We start from the raw sequence: 22077 nt of genomic DNA on the forward strand, positions 1-22077 counted from the left end.
ATCAATTTATTTTATTTTATTACTATGATTGTAATTCATGTTTTACTAATTGATCACTGACAAATTGTTTGTATGTATGTGCTTATATAAATATATATATATATATATGTTTGGCAATATTTTATATTTTGAAAAGCCTATAGACTGGACGTTTTTTAAACATTCGTTTCTTATTTATTTGGTTATATATATATATAGTAACACACACAAACTTAAGAGGGTTCATAATGTATGGCCTCTTACAAGCATATGAATATGGATGATAAATATTTGAACATATCCGTTTACAATGTTTGTATGTGGCTGTGGTGGGGGGTTGTGTTATATTGCATAATTAAATTATATAGAAATAAAAAATAAATTGAAAAATACAATATAATAAAACAATAATATGATATATTATTAAATGAGAGCATGGACTATTTTAAATCCTGATGATTTTAGCTTTTTTAATCACTGTCAAAGAACATAATTCACTCGGAATCAAAGTTTGACAAAGTGTATGCAGGGCAGGCATATCTGAAGAATGGCCTTGTGGCTCAAGCTTACTCCACATAAATCACAAAAGAAGGGTGTAGAGAAAAATATCCAAGAAGAATAGCTCTGCTCCCAAGAGTCCCTAATCAGCAAACAGAGTGGTTTCCTGCTTTTGTGAAATGTGGTTCATTAATGGCTGACAACCTTTCTTTTGCACATGCACACTGACACGCAAAGGATCTCCACTACTCTCTCACATACACGTGGATCCAGATATGTTCAAATATGTCTTCACATATAAGCGAATGCAATCATTTGATCATTTATCAACCTTATTATACAAATGCTTGTGAGAGGCCATACCTTACAAACGATTTATGTTAAACGTCTTTGTCTAAGAAGTTTTTAGTATGTAAATATTAGCAAAATGCCTTATCTTCACAAGCAGACTCTTAACACTGACAAACATGTCTGCCTGTGTTTTCCTTATCGCATTTCAGTTGTGGCCTAGTGGTTAGAGAGTTTGACTCCTAACCCTAGGGTTGTGGGTTCAAGTCTTGGGCTGGCAATACCATGACTGAGGTGCTCTTGAGCAAGGCATTGAACCCCCAACTGCTCCCCGGGCGCCGCAGCATAAATGACTGCCCACTGCTCCGGGTGTGTGTTCACTGCTGTGTGTGTGCACTTTGGATGGGTTAAATGCAGAGCATGAATTCGGAGTATATGTCACCATACTTGGCTGTATGTCACGTCACTCACTATAAGTACGGAGAATTAGGTTGTTTTTATATGATACTGAAAACATCTGTATAAACCAATAGTTAATTCCAATTGAAATTCCTCTGAGTCGCACCATTGGACATTTTTGCACTTCTAACAGGGAGGGTCTATAGACTACCTCCCAAAGATCGCTATGCAAGGCCCTCTCCCTCCCTTCCTTCACTTTCCACCATTCGCTCAAACCAGGCCTTTAATGAATATCCTGCATGAGGAGATCAAGCGCTAATACATTAATGTAGCTATTCTTCATTGAGAGAAAAGCAGGAGGGCAGAAGAACAGACTAGAATAGAAAGTAGACAATAATAAACAGGACACTGAATGAATAAAACTGGTCCTGAGCATTAGCAACTCTTATATTTCACCGTTAATCAAAGGAAGAAAAAAAACTCTAAACATCCAGATCTTGTAAAAACAAAACAAAAACAAGCCTTTATTAGAAGTTCTATGAAAAAAAACCCATACAGTACAAGTTAACTCTGCACACCTTGTATACATACTGCAACTGATGACGACTCATTACATTCAGTGTTGTTTTACTTCATCTAAAAATTAAGTAATAGTTATTAACCAACTGCTAAACTTAATATCCCCAGTCAGCATGTATAGAGAAGCACAAATGAAAGGCAGAATATCTTTCATTAGGAATGGGGTGTTCAAATTTTCTAAAAGTAGAAAAATAAACAATGAAAGGGCATCTCAGTCACCATTAAAAAAAAAGAAAGACATTTGATCTATGAGCTACATTCAATTGGCTTTAGATATACAGCGAAAGCAACTGTTTTATCAAGTCAAACTATGTGGTATCTTCAACCCCAGCAGGCACATTAGTGATTAACCTCTAGATAGGACAGTGCTACATTATCTGGCATTAGACTGCAATCTTCACCCAACTGGGTGCAGACAGATGTAAAAAATTTTTGGCTGTCATTATCCTTGGTAAAAAGAGAAACAGTCATTCTCATAGGTGTGAAGTTAGTTAGTTCTTTATGGCCAAAGACCTTCTACAAATGCCCCCAGATCCTCTGCCACTCCCCTCCCTCCCGCACAAGAAATCACAGTGTGACCTCATCGGACGCTCCCAGTTTTTAATATACACACACAGACACAGTGTAAACAAATTTAAATAAATAGCATACAATCTTAAGTTATTTACCTATTTACACTAAAATAAATGAGTTAACAAAAATATATTGAGACAAACTCAACGGTTTCCAGATTAATATTGACGATCACAATTTAAACGGGTAAATAAGTGTATTGCTTTAGATTAGATAAATACCATATGGACTCAATTTATCCTTGAACGCTGTACTTGCACATGACAATAAATAAGTTAAATAGATTTCGAAGCATGATGCAAAATGCAGCTATACCACACAATTAAAAAAAAAAAAATCTGCAGTGACATTCCATGACCAACTTATGAGTCCCAGTTCTTGTGCTCTCACATGCTTTCCAAACTTATGGAATGTTTCCCCAAGATAGTTACTTCTAAATAGGCCTTTTTCCAGACTGTTGAAGCCATCATCTTGGTTTGTCATTACAAGGGAAAATGAGAAAGAAAAAAATAATATAATCAGATCTCAATCATGAGACAAACACTCAGAGAGAACCAATGGCTGAGATTGATATTTGACCTGAAACTCATGTTGGCACTACTTGGATAAAAGGCTAACAATAACACCAAGTCAATCGTCTGAAATCGACAGCCTGCTGAAGATTGGCAAACGTCTATTTGCATCCATACTGGGCGACTCCGAGCCGCTGATTGTGCCAGAGGAACAGCAAGAGCCACTCAGGTATCCCTCAGGATCAGAGAGGGAATCCGGCGGGCTTGGTGGAGAATCGAACACTGGAGACTCTGAGAGTGGATGCATGGAGGGACATTGGCTCATTTTGAAAGGCGGTGATGGGGGGCAAGCGCTGGTCTGGATGTTACCATACAAGCCACCGCTGCTCTGACTTTGGGTCTGAGGGATGATGGGTGCAAGAAAAGCCTTAAGATCCTGATCGGGGAAAGTGAACGCATTCAGAAAGGGTGAGCTGGGAGTGAGTGTGCAGGTGGGCGGTGGGGGCGTGCGTGATGTTGGGCTGTCAATCAAAGCAGACTCATTGCTGCAGGAGCTGGAGAAGCCAGAAAAGCTCAGGCTGTGGTGTAGCTTTGGTCTTTCCCTCAGTCTCAGGAATGAGTTTGATGATTGCTTCTCTTCCAGGACACCAATCTCCCTGCTGATCCTTAGTTGAGAGTTACTCATAGCAGCTCTTCGCTCATCCGCGTTGTGAATGAAGTGGCAGCGGGGGCCGTATGGACAGAAACCTATAGTGTGGAATGTGCGGCATGGCTCGGTCTTGTACTTTGGGTGGCGGGACAGGTTTCTCAGTTCGTGATAGCCATGAGCGAACTGACACTTTTCCCCATACTTGCACGAGCCATTTTCCTCAAAAGGCCTGCAAAGTTCGGTTTTGTAGCGGGTCAAGTTGATCTGAGAGCCAGGCTTTTGTTGAAGGATTTCCTGAAGTTGTTGACTGCGTACTCCTGTGTCACTGAACGCACGGTCTCTGTACTTGTTTTCTTTATTCATGAAGCCTGGTGTCGAGCTCTCGAAACCGATCTGGAGCCTGTTGCTCATGTTGAAGTCCATGTGGTTTGTGGAGTTACTCCTGAAATGATCAAAAGACCTGTTGCTGTTGGTATTGGAAGCAGCGAATGGGACCCCAACATTCCTCTTTTCCAGCATATTGTGGAAATAGACTGCATTTGAATTTGGGACTTTTTCCTGAAAGAAAACAGAATTCCCAAGCTTGGATGTCAAATAGGTTTAGGAGGCATCACCATTAGTTTAAGCAATTAGAAAAAAAAACAAATTCACTAAAATGTACATCACCACATACAGTTATACAATATTTGTAAAAAAGAAAAAAAATTATATATATATATATATATATAATTTTTTTTCTTTTTTATATATATATATATTTATATATATATAAATGACAGACCTGGTATGATCTTTATAAGCAAGTTCTTGTTTAAATTGATATTAATGGCCTCTTTATGAATACTTTTTAAATACCAATAAAAATATATGACATGACAGACCTTATGGTTTATGCATTTCTGCATTCGTTTTCAATTTTATATGCTGTCTGGAGTTCAAAGGCTATGCATTTTAGATAAGAGGTTTAAAAATGAATGAGTGCTGCATGCTATCATTTTAAGTATGTAGTTAAATACAAATTCACCCACAAAACCTACGATCAAGCTTTTCAACTGATGTTACAGCTTATATCACTACTGGGGAAGGTTGTCCTAACACTCCTCATTGTACTTGACATTTACAATTTGTGTCCAAGATATACATTTAAAAAACGACCTTAAATCGTAGCATACATATGTGTGGATGCAAAATCAAAGTTTGTAAGCATAAAGTACACCGTCTGTAACAGTTGCAAAAGGTCAAACAACATAAGACTAGCGAGTAAACAACGAGCGCTCACGTTACAAGTTTGCAAGCTTGGATAAATCGACAAAACAAACCAAGAGAAACAAAATAATAAGATAAGCTGCGAAAATAAACCAGCAGAAGTGAATATAGATAAAATATAAACTCTTACCCTGTCGAAATCATACATGGAAGACAGCACCGAAGCAGACATTTTCTATAGTGACTCCCAGCTTAGGGGGGAAAAGTTTTCGGACCGAGAAGGATCCTCGTGTGCTCAGAGAAATCCCCGGCTGAACGGAGTTTGCCTCTTCAAACGGAGTCGGAAAGGCGCTGAAGTTGAGCCCCACAGGTTTTGAGGAGTGTCGTACATGGGCAAAGTTTGCACATGTGTATAAATGCGTTGCAGCTGCTAAAGGGCGGAGCTTGACAAAGTTTCAACAGCCCGAAGCTCCGCCCTTCCTGTCACTTTGGTTTCGATAACTCCTCCCTCTAGACGTCATCAGCTCCAGCGCGCATTGACTGCCTCGAGAGAGACAATCAACACTACATAAATTCAACTCAGGTGCTTGAAATACTCCTCTCCTACTCCTTCTCCGTAGGAGGTCTGACACTAGATTCTTCCTTTTTAAAACTGAATTTTAAATATTGTCTCTATCTAAGCTACTTCCAAAATTGCACACATATGAATAATGCACCACTGACTGCATATTGTTTACAGACTTTTGCATAGCCAATTATAGTGATTCTCAATCTTGGTCACGGAGAACCTCTCATGCTTGTACATATTGGAATGGATATCTCCTTTATATTTGACACATTCTTTTCAGGTCTTGCAGCCTCTTGCTGCTCCCTGTGTTGAAATGTGATTTGACATTATAATGATTTTTTGGAATATATTAGCCCAACTCTTTTTATGTGGAGTTTGTCAGAAATTAAGATTTTTGATTTTTTTATGGTTCTGAAAGAAAGCTCAATGTCTCAAAGTTTGTTTGTATTTGTACAATAATATTGTGTAAAAGTACAACAGTTGAAAATAGCTGTTTTCTATGTTAATATATTTTAAAATGTAATTTATTCTTGTGATAACAAAGCCAAATTTTTAGCAGCCATTACTTCACACTTCTGTGTCACATGATACTTCAGAAATCATTATAATTTGATTATTGTTTGCTCAGGAAACATTTCTTACTGTTATTAATGTTGCTGCTTAATATGTGATACATTAAATTACATACAAGGGATCAGCAGATTTGTGTTTTAATCTGAAACTAGTTTGACCAGTTTCAACCCATTCTATTATATTCAATTACAGTTTTGTCTGCCTAACTGGTTAAATGTATGCATAATAAATTCCTTGAGTGAAAGCATTATTTGTTTCCACACTAAATTCATTGAATTATGGAAAGGAGAGCTGCCTAGTACAAGCTCTGTTTGTGGGATCCTAATTCAGTGGCTATTAAGTTCAGTCCATGTGAAATTCCCATCACATTACATTGGCAGTTTCTCTTAGCAGTCATCACCACAGTGGCATCCCAAATGTAGGATGATCAGATCCATGTATTATGTAATATGTTACATGATTTACAGGGCCATCTCATTTTGCGTGATTCAACTTGTGAATATAAACTAAAGATTAACTGCTCATAGTGGATAGGAAATTGGAAGAACACTAATCATAGTAGATGCAGTTCTTGGCTATGCCTTCTATTTACTTAACACACAAAGTGCAAGCCTTAGATCTTGTATGGTCGATGGACAACTGAATAAACCCACCAAAAATAGTAAACAAATAATCATAATAACAATAAAAGAAGAAGAATAAAACTGTCCACAGAAACCACTCATCCGTTACACTAACTCGGGTTCTTGCTGAGCTGCTCCAATCAATCCAAAACATTACATCATTGCACAGAGAGGGAACATCGCTACTATGGCCAGAGCGGCCAAGGCGTCTGCACAGGACTGTACACTGGCTCCTTTGTGATGTCCACAATGTGTGTCCAAGGCAACCACTATGTAGAGAGGACGGCCCATAAGGGAACGCTTCTTGTCTTCCACGACAACACATGTTGAACATTCTTTTTTCTATCTGTATTGTTGCTGTGTTGAGTCACACTGATTGTTTGAAGATGCTGCTGCTGATGTCTGCTGGTGGTTCATGTTGTGTGTATTCTTTGCTGAATATGGACCACTACTGAAGGTAGTGTCTAGGGTGACCAAATGTGCCATTTTCCCAGGACACGTCCTGGCCAGGATTTCTATATTGCCTAAAATATCCATGTTTTGGCTTTGTTTGCGCTACGCAGACCAATTGTTGACAAAGTACCGTGAAAGCTCTAGAGAGCAAACGGCTCCTTGTGCTTTTGAATCGCTCTCATGGTACTTTGATGTCATGCACCGATCGGTATGCTCAGTGCTGCTTCAAGCTGAACACTAATATGTACACATATTTGCATCGCTTTGACCGTTCTCTGTAGATCCCACCTTCTCACGCACTACGATTGGTGGATTGCATACAGTGTCTGCATGTTATTGGTCAAACGATCGTTACCTTTATTAAGTATGAAAACAGGAAACCAAAGCCAAAACCTAGATAGTTTAGGCAATATAGAAATCCCGGCCAGGATGTGTCCTGGGTAAATGGCACGTTTGGTCACCCTAGTAGTGTCGCTCCAGGATCTTTCCTATAGGGCATATAGCATCCAGAAGCCATGTTTGAGGTCTGCTCTGCTTGTTTATGTACGGTTACACCCTGAGCTGAATTTAAGCCCTGCTTCCATCTGCTGCAGCACCCAGGGCCTGATGGAGATGAGACCGGTTTAGGTCGGTCTGCTCCGCTCGCTTGCTACTAAGCACGACTTGCTTGTGTGTGTTATTATCGTCAGAGGCGTCTCCTCTGTTGCAATATTCTTTTTTAGCCTTTTTTTTTCTCTTAAGTTGACCTTAAGGTTCATTCAAGGTACCTTCTAGCCAGATTTCATGTCAGTTTGACTAAAGTAAAATGTTAAAATATTAAATAAAAAAATAATTAGCAAAAAATATTAAAAAGGAGGAAAACACATTTTTAAAAATAGTTAATCACACTGTAATTTTTCCTCAATAGAGTTTTTAAATTTGCATTATATACAATTGTTTTTAGCTGTCAATTTCATGGTAAATAAGTACATATTTTCACATATTATTTTACATATTATTTTCACCTGTAAAACAATTTTCTTTTTCGCATTTTATTGAGTTTTGTTTTAAGCAGATTTCTTTGTCATTTTATGGTAAATATGAGAACAATTCAATAAAAAATGTTAAAACAGATGGAAAACATGTCTTTTCTCATTTTAACTTGTATTACAGTTTTCTATTATTAAATTTTGCCAATTTATACTAATATACTCATTCGCCCATCCTTGTTTTCAGATGACATTTTGGGAGTCATTCCTCAGATGGTGCTTTCCCCCCTCCTCGTCATGCCACAGAGCTGGTATTCTGGGCTTCAGCGTGCCCTATTGGCCTAGCCACAGCCGGCAGCCTTTCATTACCCTAGCCGAAGGAGGTGCCCTGGACATCCCCATCGAGCACACCATCACCACACCCCAAAGCGTGCCCAGCTCCGAGCTGTTCCCTGGATACATCAACTTGAGATATGAGGAAAAATAGCCGCTCTGTATGATCATCATTTAACTGGCAGTCATCAAGGTAGCTGAACCACTTCTAAATCTAAAAGCATGAACGCTGTCCTTGCATAATCTGATGATATTTTGGTGACATAAAATAATCGTTTAATTGTGATTAATATGTTAAATGAAAAAATAATGAAATGCAACTGCTTGATCACTTACAGGACAATGGTCATTCATGAAATCTCAGTTGTTATTTCAACATGACATGTCATGGATGGTCCTGTGATGGATTGTTCATTCATCCAGGGTGTTTTCTCGCCTATAGCACGAGACTTTGGCAATTGAGATAGGCCTCGGCATTCCAGCAACCCTACAGAATAAACGGTTTGGAAACTGCGTGGATGAAGGTCAAGGCTGGAACTACACCGCCCCCTGCTGATCAAATAGGACTTACACGGCAGTTCCTTCTTACCACATACTACAAAAGTATGTACTTGATTAAAAAGGACATACATAAAATACATCAGTAATTTATTTAGTGAGACTATACCAGCTATTATAGTGTAATAATAGGAAGAGTTAAAATATGTATAATTAAAGATGGAAAGTGTGCCTGCAGCTACAAGTTGACAATTTAACCCTTAGTTTGGAAGTGTAATACATTTAAGAGTCAATGTAACAGGTAGATTTTGAATTAATTATTATTATTTTTATTTTTGTTGTTGTTGTTGTTATCATATCATTATTGTTGATTCTGTTTTATCTGTGTGCCAATATTATACAGGTCACCAGAGGGCAGTATGGTCATATTTTACATCAAAATGGCTATTTCAGTCTTCACAATATAGTGAAATGTTAAAAACTAACTTATGAAAACATCTTGCATGGTCTTTAGTATTTGAAAAGTAAGCCTTATTTGGTTTGTCTCTCTGCTTTAATGACAGATGTGCTGGAGCTGCATGAACTTCACAAACCTGAAGATCATGTTGAGCGTGATTTGAGAATAATAAAGTGTTTACTTTCACCTTCTATTACAAAATTAATAATGAAGTTGAAACCATATCTTTATTCCCAGGCTTTATAAATGTTTACATTTGGATTGTATATATGTTCCATTGTTTTACTGTGTCATCTATCTGTTTTGTTTATTTTATGTTTACCTTTGACTTTAATCAGTGCTTTGGTCAGCTTTGCTGTGATAAATGTGGTATAATAATAAACTTTACTTATTTACTTACTAAATGTATCGCAACCCCCAAAATGTATTACTTTGAAATAGTGAAGGATCTGAGATAATTTTTTAATAAATAAAAAATATTGTCAATGAATAATACTTATAATAATAATAATAATAATATTTATTTTACATTTTTACAAACCCTGATAAGTAATAATAATAACAATGCAATAATAATGTATGATGTAATTATAATGTAATAAGAATAATAATACAACTATAGTATTTATGAATATTACTTAAAATAATAATAATGGTTTAATAACATTATTTGTCTTACATTTTTTAAAATGAAAAAAAAAAAAAAATGAATTACCAGGTTTAAATTAGACATCCCTAATTCAAAATGGTCTCAGAATTTTGGACACAATGTGCACATTGTGTGTTTGGTCATAAATGAGTTTGAAGAAACATTTGGAGTTGGTGTGAGAAAAATATCTCACAAATATACAGTGAACAATTAAAAAGAGTACAAACCAAAGCACACCCTGTCCACACAACGGTTTACCCCGGCCTTATCTGTGCCTTAAAAGCAGGGACTATTTGCTGACATAAAACTTTCATTTGATGCATTAAAGCTGCCGAGTGGATTAATGCGCAGGGCGCGGGAGCTGTTTGGCCAAGGCGCCCAAACGGACACTGGATGTGAAAGCTGTCTCATGCTTGATTGGACCTCACCTCCTCGTAAACTCACGCAACCTGGCAGAGTGAACTCTGACCCCCGTCTGTGCCTAAGCTATAGTGACACAGTCAAGGTGCCGTGGCAGAGTGGAGCTGACTGAGGGAAAGGCTGTGCGCTGGTCTGTAGTCCGACGTGGTCACGTTAAGAGTCCACCAATAAATAATTGAGACCAAACAGTCACATCAATGCAAACATGTTGTTATTAGCATTTCACTTCAATATTTATAGCTGCGAGAGGGGACGGTAAAGAAGGGTAGTGAGGCGTTTATGCATGTGTGGTCTATATGTGACTCATGTGTTTTGGACTGGGGGGTTTGGATGAAGGGGTGGGCATTATGGTGCCAGGTCGTTTTCTTCACAGCCACTGAAACCTAAACCAGTTTAAAGAAATAATCCAGGTTCAGTGCAAACATTTGTGGTATATTGTTGATTACAGCAAAATTAAAAATTTTGACTTGCTCCTCATTAAAATAATAATATTTTATGGCTGATTTTCAGTAAAATAAGTATTATTTCAGTTGTTATGTTGTTTAAATAATTTTACAGTCATTTCTGGTTTATGCCATTGTGTTGTCATTGTGATTCAGTTGTAAAATTGAATATAACAAAAATCTTTACACACTAAAATCACCTTTAAGTTACAGTTCACCCCAAAAATGAAAATTGGAATTTTAATTGGAATTGGAATTGGAATTTACTCACCCTCAGGTCATCCAAGACATAGAAGAGTTTATTTCTTCATCTAAAAAAGATTTTGAGAAATATAGCATTACATTACTTGCGCACCAATGAATCCTTTGCATTGAATGGGTGCCGTCAGAGTGAGAATTCAAACAGAAAAGTCCATCCCCTGTTGTCCTCTAAAAATCCAACATGAATTTGTTTAGCCCTGTTTGGGACTATTTTCACGTGCACATTTCTCTCCTGATTCAGATAAGACAACTTTTTCGTCCTGCCACCTTGTTTCACATTACCACGCCCCCTTGTTTAGTCCTTGTTTGGTGCTCATTAATTGATTGTTCTCACCTTGTGTTTGTGTGCTTTCCTTCCTATTTATTGTGCTCATTTCCCTCATGTGGTTGCTGGTTCGTTTTGTACGTGAGTTAGTGTTAGCTTCGCTTGCTAACTGATCTATACTAATAGAGTTTTTCCTTGTCTGTTAAAGTCTGGTATTTATTAGTTTAAGTTTATCTCGTCACTGTTTATTCTAGTCTAGTTTAAGTTTTTCTTTTTTGTTTGGATCTCATTTTTAATTTCTCGTGAGTTTGACTTGTTCTTTAAAGTATTTATTTTCCCCTTTGAGTTATTTTCTTTGTTAGTCTTTCCAGTTATTTCTAGAACTTTATTTTGTATTTGTTTCTTTACCTTTTTAGTTAACTTTAGTTAGTTAGCTTTAAATTATTATTATTGTTGTTGTTCTCTTGTTATCTTAAGTCTTGTCTAGTGTTTTGTGAGTTCTGTCTGTTCCTGTCTTGCCTGCTGCTTTCTCCTTGGCCACTGGGTCTCCCCGCCTGGAGGTCTGACGTGTGTGTGGCTTCACCTCCATAGCCAAGTGCCCTTGGTTCCTGGTGCTGTGGTCTGGTCCCTTGCACAGCCTCCTCTACAGTCCTGCACCACCCCCCCCCCATCAGCCTGCTCCATTGTTGTAAGCCCTATCCTACTGTCTGGACTGTTCAAGCCACTCCCCCCTATCGTGCTTTGTCTAATTTGTCAATAAACGTCCCTTGTTCATTCTGCATCTGGGTCCTCCCCCTCAGTAACCTTGACAACTATTCCTTTAACATAATTTATGTGGTTTTCATCTGAAGCTTTTTAACAATTATTAACCTGCCCCATGCTTCCATCAGGTCCTGCACAGTAATCAAGTAAAAGTATTTATTAAGTATTTAATTTAAGTATTTATTAAACGGAGATAAAAGTGAACATTATTTTTGGGGGTTATCAATATTATGCCACAAACTTGTACTGAGCCCAAAATGTTCCTTTAATAAATTGAGATTGTGTTTAAAATTATATTCAAAACATAATTTAATCTCAAAGGCTAAATAAATTCCGCAACTGCTATATTCATTCTATAAATGTCATTTGCCATGCTCTAAATATGAGCAGAGCTTGCTACAGTAGTACATTCCTCAGCTAAGCAGTGCCAAGCTGCTTATAGGGAACACTACCAAACCATAAACAGTGTGTTATTTAACTTGAATATCAATGGAAAGAATAATCTTTCCCAGATAAAGATCCAGTACAACTCAAATATAGATTAGGAAGTGTTTTCTCATGATGAAACTAGAGATATATCCAGTGCTCTGGATTCATCCTATCTCCCCCCAGCCCCCTTACATGAAGCATCCAGATCCCTTCATTTTTCCCTAAGCGTAAGTCTCAATCAAACTTGCTCTGTGCCTTATTTTTTTAATACAGAGTCTCTGCAGATTAATCTGGTGGCTGAACTGAGCATCAACAGCTGCTCCTTATCCTTATCACAGTAACGACCGGCTAGCTGTTGCCTTCCACAGAATCCTGCGGGGACCTGAATTAATACTCGGCATAATTCCACACAATCCCAAGAATAAAATCTCATCCTGCTGCCAGGCCACTTGACTCGTGTGTTCCAAAAGGCTCTGGATGCCATCAGCAATCTCTGTAATCAGTCACTAAGCCCCTGCGCTGCTCAGTTCAACTGCTTCTTCAGAGCATTAAAAAAAAGAGCAGATCTGGGGTGCATTATGTGTCAAACGTATGTTTATCCTGTCCACTAATTAAAATGGGGTCGCTTAACATGACTTCCATATGCAGATACATGAATACACATGCAAACAAACAAACACACACACACACATGATTTTAGGATATCAGAGGTCATCCAAGATAGGTCTATGCTGCCTTCAAAAACTGAGCAGATGAAGGCATTATAGATGCCAAGATATTATGAAAACACTGAATTTGTACGGGCCATGATTTAGTTGTTTTTTCAAAATTTCTTTTACTTTTTGGCCTTGATTTTTGTTAGATTTGGACTTAAGGTTCCTTCAGTAGTCATTTTGCTAGTACTTATTAAACATCAAAACTATATAAAACATTGTCTGTATATAAAAATTTAAATACTGTAAAATCAAAACACTATAAAAAATAAATCCTTTAAATAACAGAAAAAGGAAAAAGTTCATTACAAGAGACATTATACATTAATTTGGCAGACATTTTGGTTAATCACAATGTACTGCAGTGTAAATTTCAAAATACTGGTAAACAGAAAAATTCTTTCAAATTATACAGTATACACTGTGCTCTATATTTACAGATTTTTACAGATTTGCATATGTGCATTAGACAGGTATATAATGTTATATGTGCAAGAGCAAGCATGCTATATATGTGACCTAAATGTATGTCTCCTGCTCAAGAAGAAGTGAAAATGAGAGTGTGGCTTTGTGTCTCGTCTCTGCAGTGACATAATCAGAGTCCCAGATTTGTGAGCAACCAGATCCCTCCTGAGGCTTAGTGCTGTAAACAACTTGGATCAGGCCACAGATTTAAGAACATGTACCACTTGCACTTGGTACTTTTGGTCAAAGAAGATTAGACATGACAATTTTTAATTTGTTTCTGAATCCGTTTTATAAGACGATAATGCCTCAAGGATCTTTTTATAGCAGAGGATCTGATATTCTTATAAGAGGAAGCCAAATCGGGGTTTGAGCAATCAGAGATGAGAACCACAAGAGATGAGGATCATAGGAATCACTGGCACTTTACAAATTAAACTGGTGAAAACTGAGAGTCCTTCAACAATGCTGTTGTTTCTCAAATTAAACTTAAATCTGCACCACACATAAATAAATACACCATCACACTGGTTTGCAGCACAAACACAAAATGTATGGTTGTGTGTGTGTGTGTGTGTGTGTGCGCGCGCTGTATGTATATATATATATATATATATATAAAAAACTTTTAATAATAATAATATTATTATATACTGTACTATATCACTATTTACACACACATTATATATCATTAAAATAAAAAATATTTTTTATAATATGTAAATTTGTAAATTGTAAATTATATTTACATTTGTATTAATATATAAAATGTATAATATATAATTCATTAATATATAAATATAAACTATATAAAAACATTTGACATTTTTTGGTTTTGGCCACTATACCATATCTAATGGATATTCAAACACATATAAACACACACACTTTGGACTGCTCAGCTTTCTGATGTGAAAGAACAGAATTCCACCATGAATGCATGGACAGAGAGCATGATCTGCAGAAGTGTGGCTTTAGTCCATGATAGCTATCTTGTAAACTTGAATCCCTGACCCATGCAGACAGAATTATTCAGGCCTGGCATGTATTTAATATTTTCTTATCCTGCATGAGCAGGAGGTGACATCCGATGAGTTTTTCATTAATTCATTAAGACTGGGCTTAATCGCTCTATAAACGGGAATAACACAAAATGTCAATGGCAATATTAATCATATTTCTGCATGGATAAGGCAAGGAGAATAATCTTGGTGTGACACGAATGTAATCCCAGCTCTAGCACACTGTCTGTGAGGTTCTAAAGCCCACACATGCACAAAAAACCACCTAAATGCTGTGCAACAATTAAACTCCACTAACAAGAAAAAATAGTGTATGTCAGACCATTCAAATATGAGTTGGAATTATAAATATGGGTTTCAAAATAAATAGTGATCTGTATGCTTAATTAGTCCCCAGCCTGAATGAAAGGAATGATCGCTCTTTAACTCACCCATTTGACTACGTTATAAGGCCTGCAACAAACATAATTCATATATCGAATAAAAGGGCCCAATCTGACAAAACATCTCACCGTGAGTCATAATATCTGGGGTACTTCTGAATGGCTTTTTTTGGGGGGGGGGGCGGGGGGTTTTCACCACTGCCTGTCAACCAAATACAACTGAAGAGACGTTTAACCTTGCCATTTTGCACCAGAAGAAAAAAAAACTACAGCTCCGGTGTAGATTTTTCCATTAGAATGATGTGTGTGTGTGTGTGTGTGTGTGTGTGTGTGATCAAAAGGGTTTTTCAAGCATCATAACAATAAAAGTTTAATATAGCTTTATTTTTCCCCATACATTAAAAAGTGCCCTATTTGATTTTAGTTTTTTTTTCTAAGCAAAAAAGAATGACTATCATACATTTGAACATGATTTACAGAAGACACCAACTAAAATGTCATTCAGTATAACAACAATATAATAATCATCTTTTCAGGCATATTTAAAACCAGAATCATTAGATGACATTAAAAGACATTAAGGATCATAGCAGCCCCGCTATGTGATTAAATCTTTACTGATCTTTGCATATTTCCATCAAACCTCGAGGTTTTACCCATTTGTCAGCAAGAAGTTTTTAATAATTTAAAATATAATAAAACTTAATATGACCACTTTCCTTTTATTTACAGTATATATATATATATATATATATATATATATATATATATATATATATATATATATATATATATGCATGCATGGTGCTGTAACAGGCACTGTTTTGCAGTGAGGAGCGGCACACTCTTGTGCTGTTTCATTACCCATTTATTATGCAAATGAAGCCTGGCTTCTTTCTACTGCCAGAACAATGAAAGCGGGCACAGAGTGAGGCAACATGTGGGTCATGCTGGGTTATAAAGCTCTCGTTTTTGTTTGCTGTTTGGCATGGTCTTGCTCTATCAGAGGGTCATTAAACAGTGAAGTGGGACATGCTGGAGCTCCACCGCTGAGTGAGATGAACGAACCGCTGGAGCTCTGCCCAGGTGGTTTGTTTGGATGGTTAGAGATCACTCAATTAGTGCACGTAGAATTTCATTTATAACGGTCCTGAATTTAGTCAAAGAGCGGCATCCAGCGCTCTGTACACGACCCTCTGAGCTGAGTGGTTGACGGTGCATGTTCCTGACATCCGGAGGTGGCAGAATAGGCACAGATGCTATTAACCCTCAGACTCCTCAGAAATGCCCATTGCTGTGTCTGCACACAAACTCCCCCACACAAACACGCCCAGCGAGGCACATTAAACAGGGGTGACAGGTCTGCTGGTTAGCAGCCAGGTTAATGGCAATGCCTAGGCTCTATGAGTGTGTGAAATACTCAAAAGGTTGTCCCATTACTTTCTAGGTGATCATTTATCTACTTACTAAAGATTTTTGAGGTTACATGTCATTTGGTTAGCCCTAAAACAGCTTATTTAATGCAATTATTAGCAAATTATTTGAAAATAAGCAAAGAGACACACTCGTTTAAAGTATTTGAAGGGTGTCTTTAAAGGGAAAGTCCCCCCAAAAATTTAAATTCTGTCATGTACTCATCCTAATGTTGTTCCAAACCTTTATGACCTTCTATCTTCTGTGGAACACAAAAGAAGATATTTTGAAGATTGTCGGTAGCCATAGTTTTGGCTCCCATTCACTTCCGTTATATATATTTTTTAAAAGTGAATGGGAATCGAAACTTTTACCAACATTCTTCAAAATATCTTCTATTGTTTCCACAGAAGATAGAAGGTCATACAGGTTTGGAACGACATCATGATCAGTAAATAATAAAAGATTTTTCATTTTGGGGTGGACTATGCCTTTAAGAAGTTATATATGATTCACTGATTATAAATACATAGCTAAAAAAAAAAAAAAAAAACTATGTGCTCACGTGATGTGAAATCCTCAGTAGAGCTGAAGATCTTTGCCCGAACCCGACGGGACCCGATGGGACCCGACGGGTTCGGTCAGGTTCGGGCTTAATTTATATAATCTTAAAGCCTGGAACACACCAAGCCGACGGTCGGCCGTCGGGCAGTTTTTGTGCGTCGGCTGATTAAGGTTCCTCAGTGTGTTCCGCACCGTCAGCTGAAATTGGTCCTCGTCGGCTTTTCTTCTGTCGATTCGACATGTTGAATCTGCGTCGGGCCGTCGGTGAAAGAGGGAACTCTGATTGGCTGTTCAGCTTAGTGAACGAGTCAGTGGACGAGAATAATAGCAAAACAGCGAGCAAAGTCAAAATGGTACAGATAGAGGCTGTTCTAATATAATATAGTTCGTCGGCGTCGGCTTGGTGTGTTCCAGGCTTTACGTGGGCTCGGGCTTGCGCTCAGGTCATGTAATGTTTGTAGGTTAGCGCTAGAAAGATGCGAAAATGGAGAAAGGTGCAAAAATGGAAGCTTAGTAGGTGTAACGGAGGCTTGCCTCTGGCGATTACGTGTGTACCAGCAACTAAAGCAAAGTCTGAGGTGTGGAAAAGTTTTGACCATGTTTATAATGAAAATAATGAGTGAATAATGACGCACCATCAGTGAGCGCAGGAACGCGCTGAAGACACCTACAGTGGATTCAATCATTTTCCTCCACAAAAACATGTAGGCTTAGCCTAATCTCTGTGAGTAGCTAAAGGTTTTTCAATTGATAACTATATATTCATTGAGTCTTAAATGCATAATGTGGACTGAGTATTTACGCTAATGTTGGCATTATTCTTTTATTAAATGTCAGCTGCTAGTGGCGAAGCAAATCCGGCGGAGCCTTTATCTTAATTTCGTTATTGCCAAATACCCATCTTAATTAAAAATTGATCTTAATTTTATTTGTTAAAAAAGACTCGTTTTTATTGGTGCGTTGGTCTATTTATAGGCTAAATGAGCCTATGCTTATTTGTTAAGATGTCACAGAGGACTTATTTTATTTCTTTATTCCAACTTCCAAGTGGTGTGGTCTACATTAGTTATGAATATGTTAAAACATATATAAATGACTCATTCTTGACAAAAGGCAAAAGAGCTGCGTGTACGCACAGTTGAATAATGTCGGGCTGTAAACGGGTTCGGGCTTTTAATAAGCTGTCAATCAAAATGTACTTGTCTGACTTGTCGGGCTCGAGCCGAAACCTGTCGGGCTCGTGTCCTGTCGGGCCTAACTTTTACGCCGCCTTCACACTGGCAGTTGAAATCAGCTCCGTAATACGCAATACGCCCCCAGTGGACGTCGTACACAACGGTGAAAAGTGTCGGAAGCCTCGGAACCGAGTAGAACAAAAATGGCGGAAAGGTTGGAAAGGCTGATTCTGGCTGTTTCAGAATGTAGAATTCTTTATGATCTCTCGGATGAGGGTTATAGAGATACGAATAGGAAGTCTGCTGCGTGGAGGAAAGTTGCCGAGGAGGTGGACATGTCAGGTCGGCTAATAATAGTGGTATAATGTGAATAGTTCAATGTATGTGTTGCTATGTGTTGCTATGGAAAATGAATAGCCTAAAGTAAAAAAAAAAAAACTATTTGTGTAGTGTTCAATATTGTTGTTGATATAGATGCACGGATGGGGTATTATTTCATCCTCTTGTCAACCGCATCACAAATCCGCTGATTGTTTTGCGGTCTATGAATGATGCGGTGGTCTGCTGATGCGATATTTGATTAGTTATTAAACACATGCGATTTGGTTGATGAAAACATTTGTTAAAATTAAGATACAATATATACAAAACGAAATAATGATGTGATCTATGTGTAATATCAAGGAGATAAAGACAAACTAGAAACTCACCTTAGACAGATGGCTAGGCGTTCTGCCGGAGAAATACATCTCCGAAGCCGGGTGTTGATCCTCTTGATCCGTGGACCAATACGGTGGAGGATGTCATCAAACTGACAGCGCGACACCCTGAAATACTCCCTGAAATCCTCACCGTTGTTCAGACGCAGCTCACCCACCAGGCGGTGAAACTCCCCGTACTGATACCTCTCTGCCAGGTAGTATTTTACCCACATGGATCTCTTTTTTTTTGCTTCTCCAGTATAGGAGAGCAACAGCAAGAGCATTGACAAGTCTACGATTAGCCATAATATAATTTTCTGGCTGTATGTGAATGAGCGGGAAAATGGCCACAACATTGAATTGTACAATATTTAAATATTTAATTATTTAATTGTATTAACTGCATAAATTACGTTATAAAATCATTAAAATGAAAAAATGACATGACAACTTGTCGTTATAAAATCGTTATTTATTTTATTAAAAGTTAAGAATTCAGGTTTGTTTATCAGTACCATAGCAACGCCAACTTCCGCTGGAATTGTCGGATAGGAACCGTCCGTAGCCTTTCGCAAGAGTTAAATTTTTTGAACGCATCCGGATGGCCAACGGACACGATTTTTTTCGCACCGCACTCGTTCGCACCTGGTTCGGACCCATTCGCATGCGGTCTGCGAATCTCCATAGAAAATGAATGACTTCCGGTCGTTTCGCTGCCGTATCGGAGCTGATTTCAACTGCCAGTGTGAAGGTGGCGTTAAGCCGCCTTTCCACTGTCTCCGACGAACGACAAGCGACAGACCGGAAGTCATTCATTTCCAATGGAAAGTAATGCGGGAGCTGCGTGGAGTTCCGATCACATGCCTATGCGGAAATTTCGGATCTGATTTGAGCCTCGGATACGTTCAAATATTTGAACTTCTGCGACTAGACCATATGCGAATGCCCGACCGGATGTGATGTATTCTAATCAAAACTATCGGTGAGAGGTCAGAATTACCAATATTTTGTTAACATTAACATTATCCTTTTTGGATAATTGCTATTTCTGTAAAATGGTGGTTTATAAAACTTATGGCAGAAATAATTATTTAATAATTATTAAACCATTATTTACGTTGATTAGCCCCATGAAACCTACTGTTTTTATTTTGGGGGTCACCTGATTTGTGACGATGCATTCATAAATTAACTATGTTCATTAAAATTATTAATTTTACCATGGTGAATATGCCAAGGTAACGGTTGCTGCACGACCAGTTTGAAAGTTCTGCGCGACTGCCGCTAGAGGGAGAAATGCGACAATCGTGTCCGAATGTCGTGTGCAGTGGAAAGGCGGCTTTACACTGGCAGTTGAAATCAGCTCCGATACGGCTACGAAACGACCGGAAGTCATTCATTTCCTGTGGAGATTCGCAGACCACATGCGAATGGACGAACCGGGTACGAACGAGTGCGGTGCGAAAAAAATCGTTTTCGTTGGTCATCCGGATGCGTTCAAAGAATTGAACTCTTGCGAAAGGCTACGGACGGTTCCTATCCGACAATTCCAGTGGAAGTTGGTGTTGCTATGGTACTGATAAACAAACCTGAATTCATAACTTTTAATAAAATAAATAATGATTTTATAACGATAAGTTGTCATGTCATTTTTTCATTTTTATGATTTTCTAACATTATAAGGGCAGTTAATACAATTAAAATGAATCATTAAATATTGTGGCCCCCGCTCTCAGACACACTCGGTCTCTCTCGCTCGAGTGCAGGGTTGTTGCAGCCCTATATACCACTATATCACATTTAGCTGACCTGACATGCACAATTGTTCTAATCTCTCCGGCATTTTTCTTCTACTCGCTTCCGAGGCTTTCCGATGCTTTTCAGCGGTGTGGTACGACGTCCACTGGGGGAGTATAGCGTATTACGGAGCTGATTTCAACTGCCAGTGTGAAGGCGGCGTAATTAAGGCCCGATTACAGCTCTAAAGCCTGTCTCACACTACAGGAGTTTTAAAATAATAACCGATTTTGAAATCTGGTTGCAGCACACACATGAGGAGAATCTTTGCAGATTATCTTCCCTAAAATATTAAACATGCACACACTACAAGATTTGAACATTGTGGCACATCACACACTGCAAGATATTATTAAGATTATCATGCCACAGGGAGCGCCTCACGTGATCTTACGCAGCAGATCGTCACTGAATCTTTTTTTTTTTAGCGCGGTAGCTTTGTGCACTCACCAGGTGCATTCATACTGAGGCGATTTCACTCCAGCGATTCTCTTTCTCCTTACAGTTGTGATGCATTTTTGCCCCATTATAAAGACAGTTGTGCTACTACAAAATGTCAAGAAACAGTTTCCTCTATCTCCACTATCCAAAGAAGCCACACATCAGCTGTTTTGCGGTTTTGCGCTTTGGCTGTGAAAGTACTGACATAATCATATAGCCATCATCATCCCGATTTAAATCCTAAATATCAAACATGTTTGATTATAATCGGGGCTGCCCCGATTTGTGTGCGAGCAGATCGGGAGGTGCGAGATTCGATCGGTGAACGCCTCATATTACCAGATAATCCCCGCCGAACATCGGGACAGATTCGAGGTGCTCGCAAGATGCTTGCTCCGATTCTCGGAAGGGGGAAATCGGGGCTAAATCGGGCTAAAAATCCTGTAGTGTGAGCCAGGCTTAATCCTCAGATGAGTCTTTGCCTCCACAATAATTGTTGCTATTCATACATACTCCTGAAGGGGGCAGAAGTGAACAAAAACTGTCTGTGGAAACCACTAAAACAAAGAGGCCTTCGCATCCTATCACACTAAATAAGTGGTTGACTTGGAGAAAGAGTTACAAGGACTGGCTTTTCAGCTAATGATCAGTGAAAGGAGGTGCCTGACCCTCAGAATCCTGATATGCAATTTATTAAATTAAATTAAATGAATACAAATAATAAATATATGAATTAAACTATGCCTGAATGAATACAAATTTAGCCTATATTTAGCTACTGTGCAGTGGAGGATAACTTGTTTTGAAATGTTGGTTTGCATGTATTGATGGAATTATATTTCCTTACAATTAACAAGCAGTATTTAAGGGTTTTCATATACTCTTCATACAATTTGTGTAAAAACTCAGAAAATGTATTGAGATTAATTACTAATTATTGTTAATTTTGTTATTAAAGTATGTTATATCATAATCTTTTAGAATGTTTACTGGGGAAAATCATACACTAACAAAAGCA

At 38.1% G+C, this 22077-nt stretch overlaps 1 protein-coding gene across 1 annotated transcript; it reads right to left on the reverse strand.

Annotated features, from left to right (window-relative positions):
- Positions 1-2329: 2329 nt before the first annotated feature.
- On the reverse strand, positions 2330-5097 carry LOC132121499 (mRNA decay activator protein ZFP36L2-A-like). The gene is made up of 2 exons (XM_059530965.1): positions 4874-5097; positions 2330-4035 (listed from the first exon to the last, which is right to left on the reverse strand). The coding sequence occupies exons 1-2, from the start codon at positions 4913-4915 to the stop codon at positions 2947-2949; spliced, it is 1131 nt and encodes a 376-aa protein (XP_059386948.1). The 5' UTR covers positions 4916-5097; the 3' UTR covers positions 2330-2946.
- Positions 5098-22077: the final 16980 nt, after the last annotated feature.

Source organism: Carassius carassius, chromosome 39, assembly GCF_963082965.1.
Source record: "Carassius carassius chromosome 39, fCarCar2.1, whole genome shotgun sequence".
Lineage (NCBI taxonomy): Eukaryota > Metazoa > Chordata > Actinopteri > Cypriniformes > Cyprinidae > Carassius > Carassius carassius.

What these genes read in the sequence shown, in the direction of transcription:
- LOC132121499 (XM_059530965.1), bottom strand. Translation starts at nt 4,915, where the DNA reads ATGTCTGCTTCGGTGCTGTCTTCCATGTATGATTTCGACAGG. An exon ending in CCATGTATGATTTCGACAGG is followed by an intron (nt 4,036 to 4,873) that starts GTAAGAGTTTAT and finishes GTTTTCTTTCAG; the next exon opens with GAAAAAGTCCCAAATTCAAA.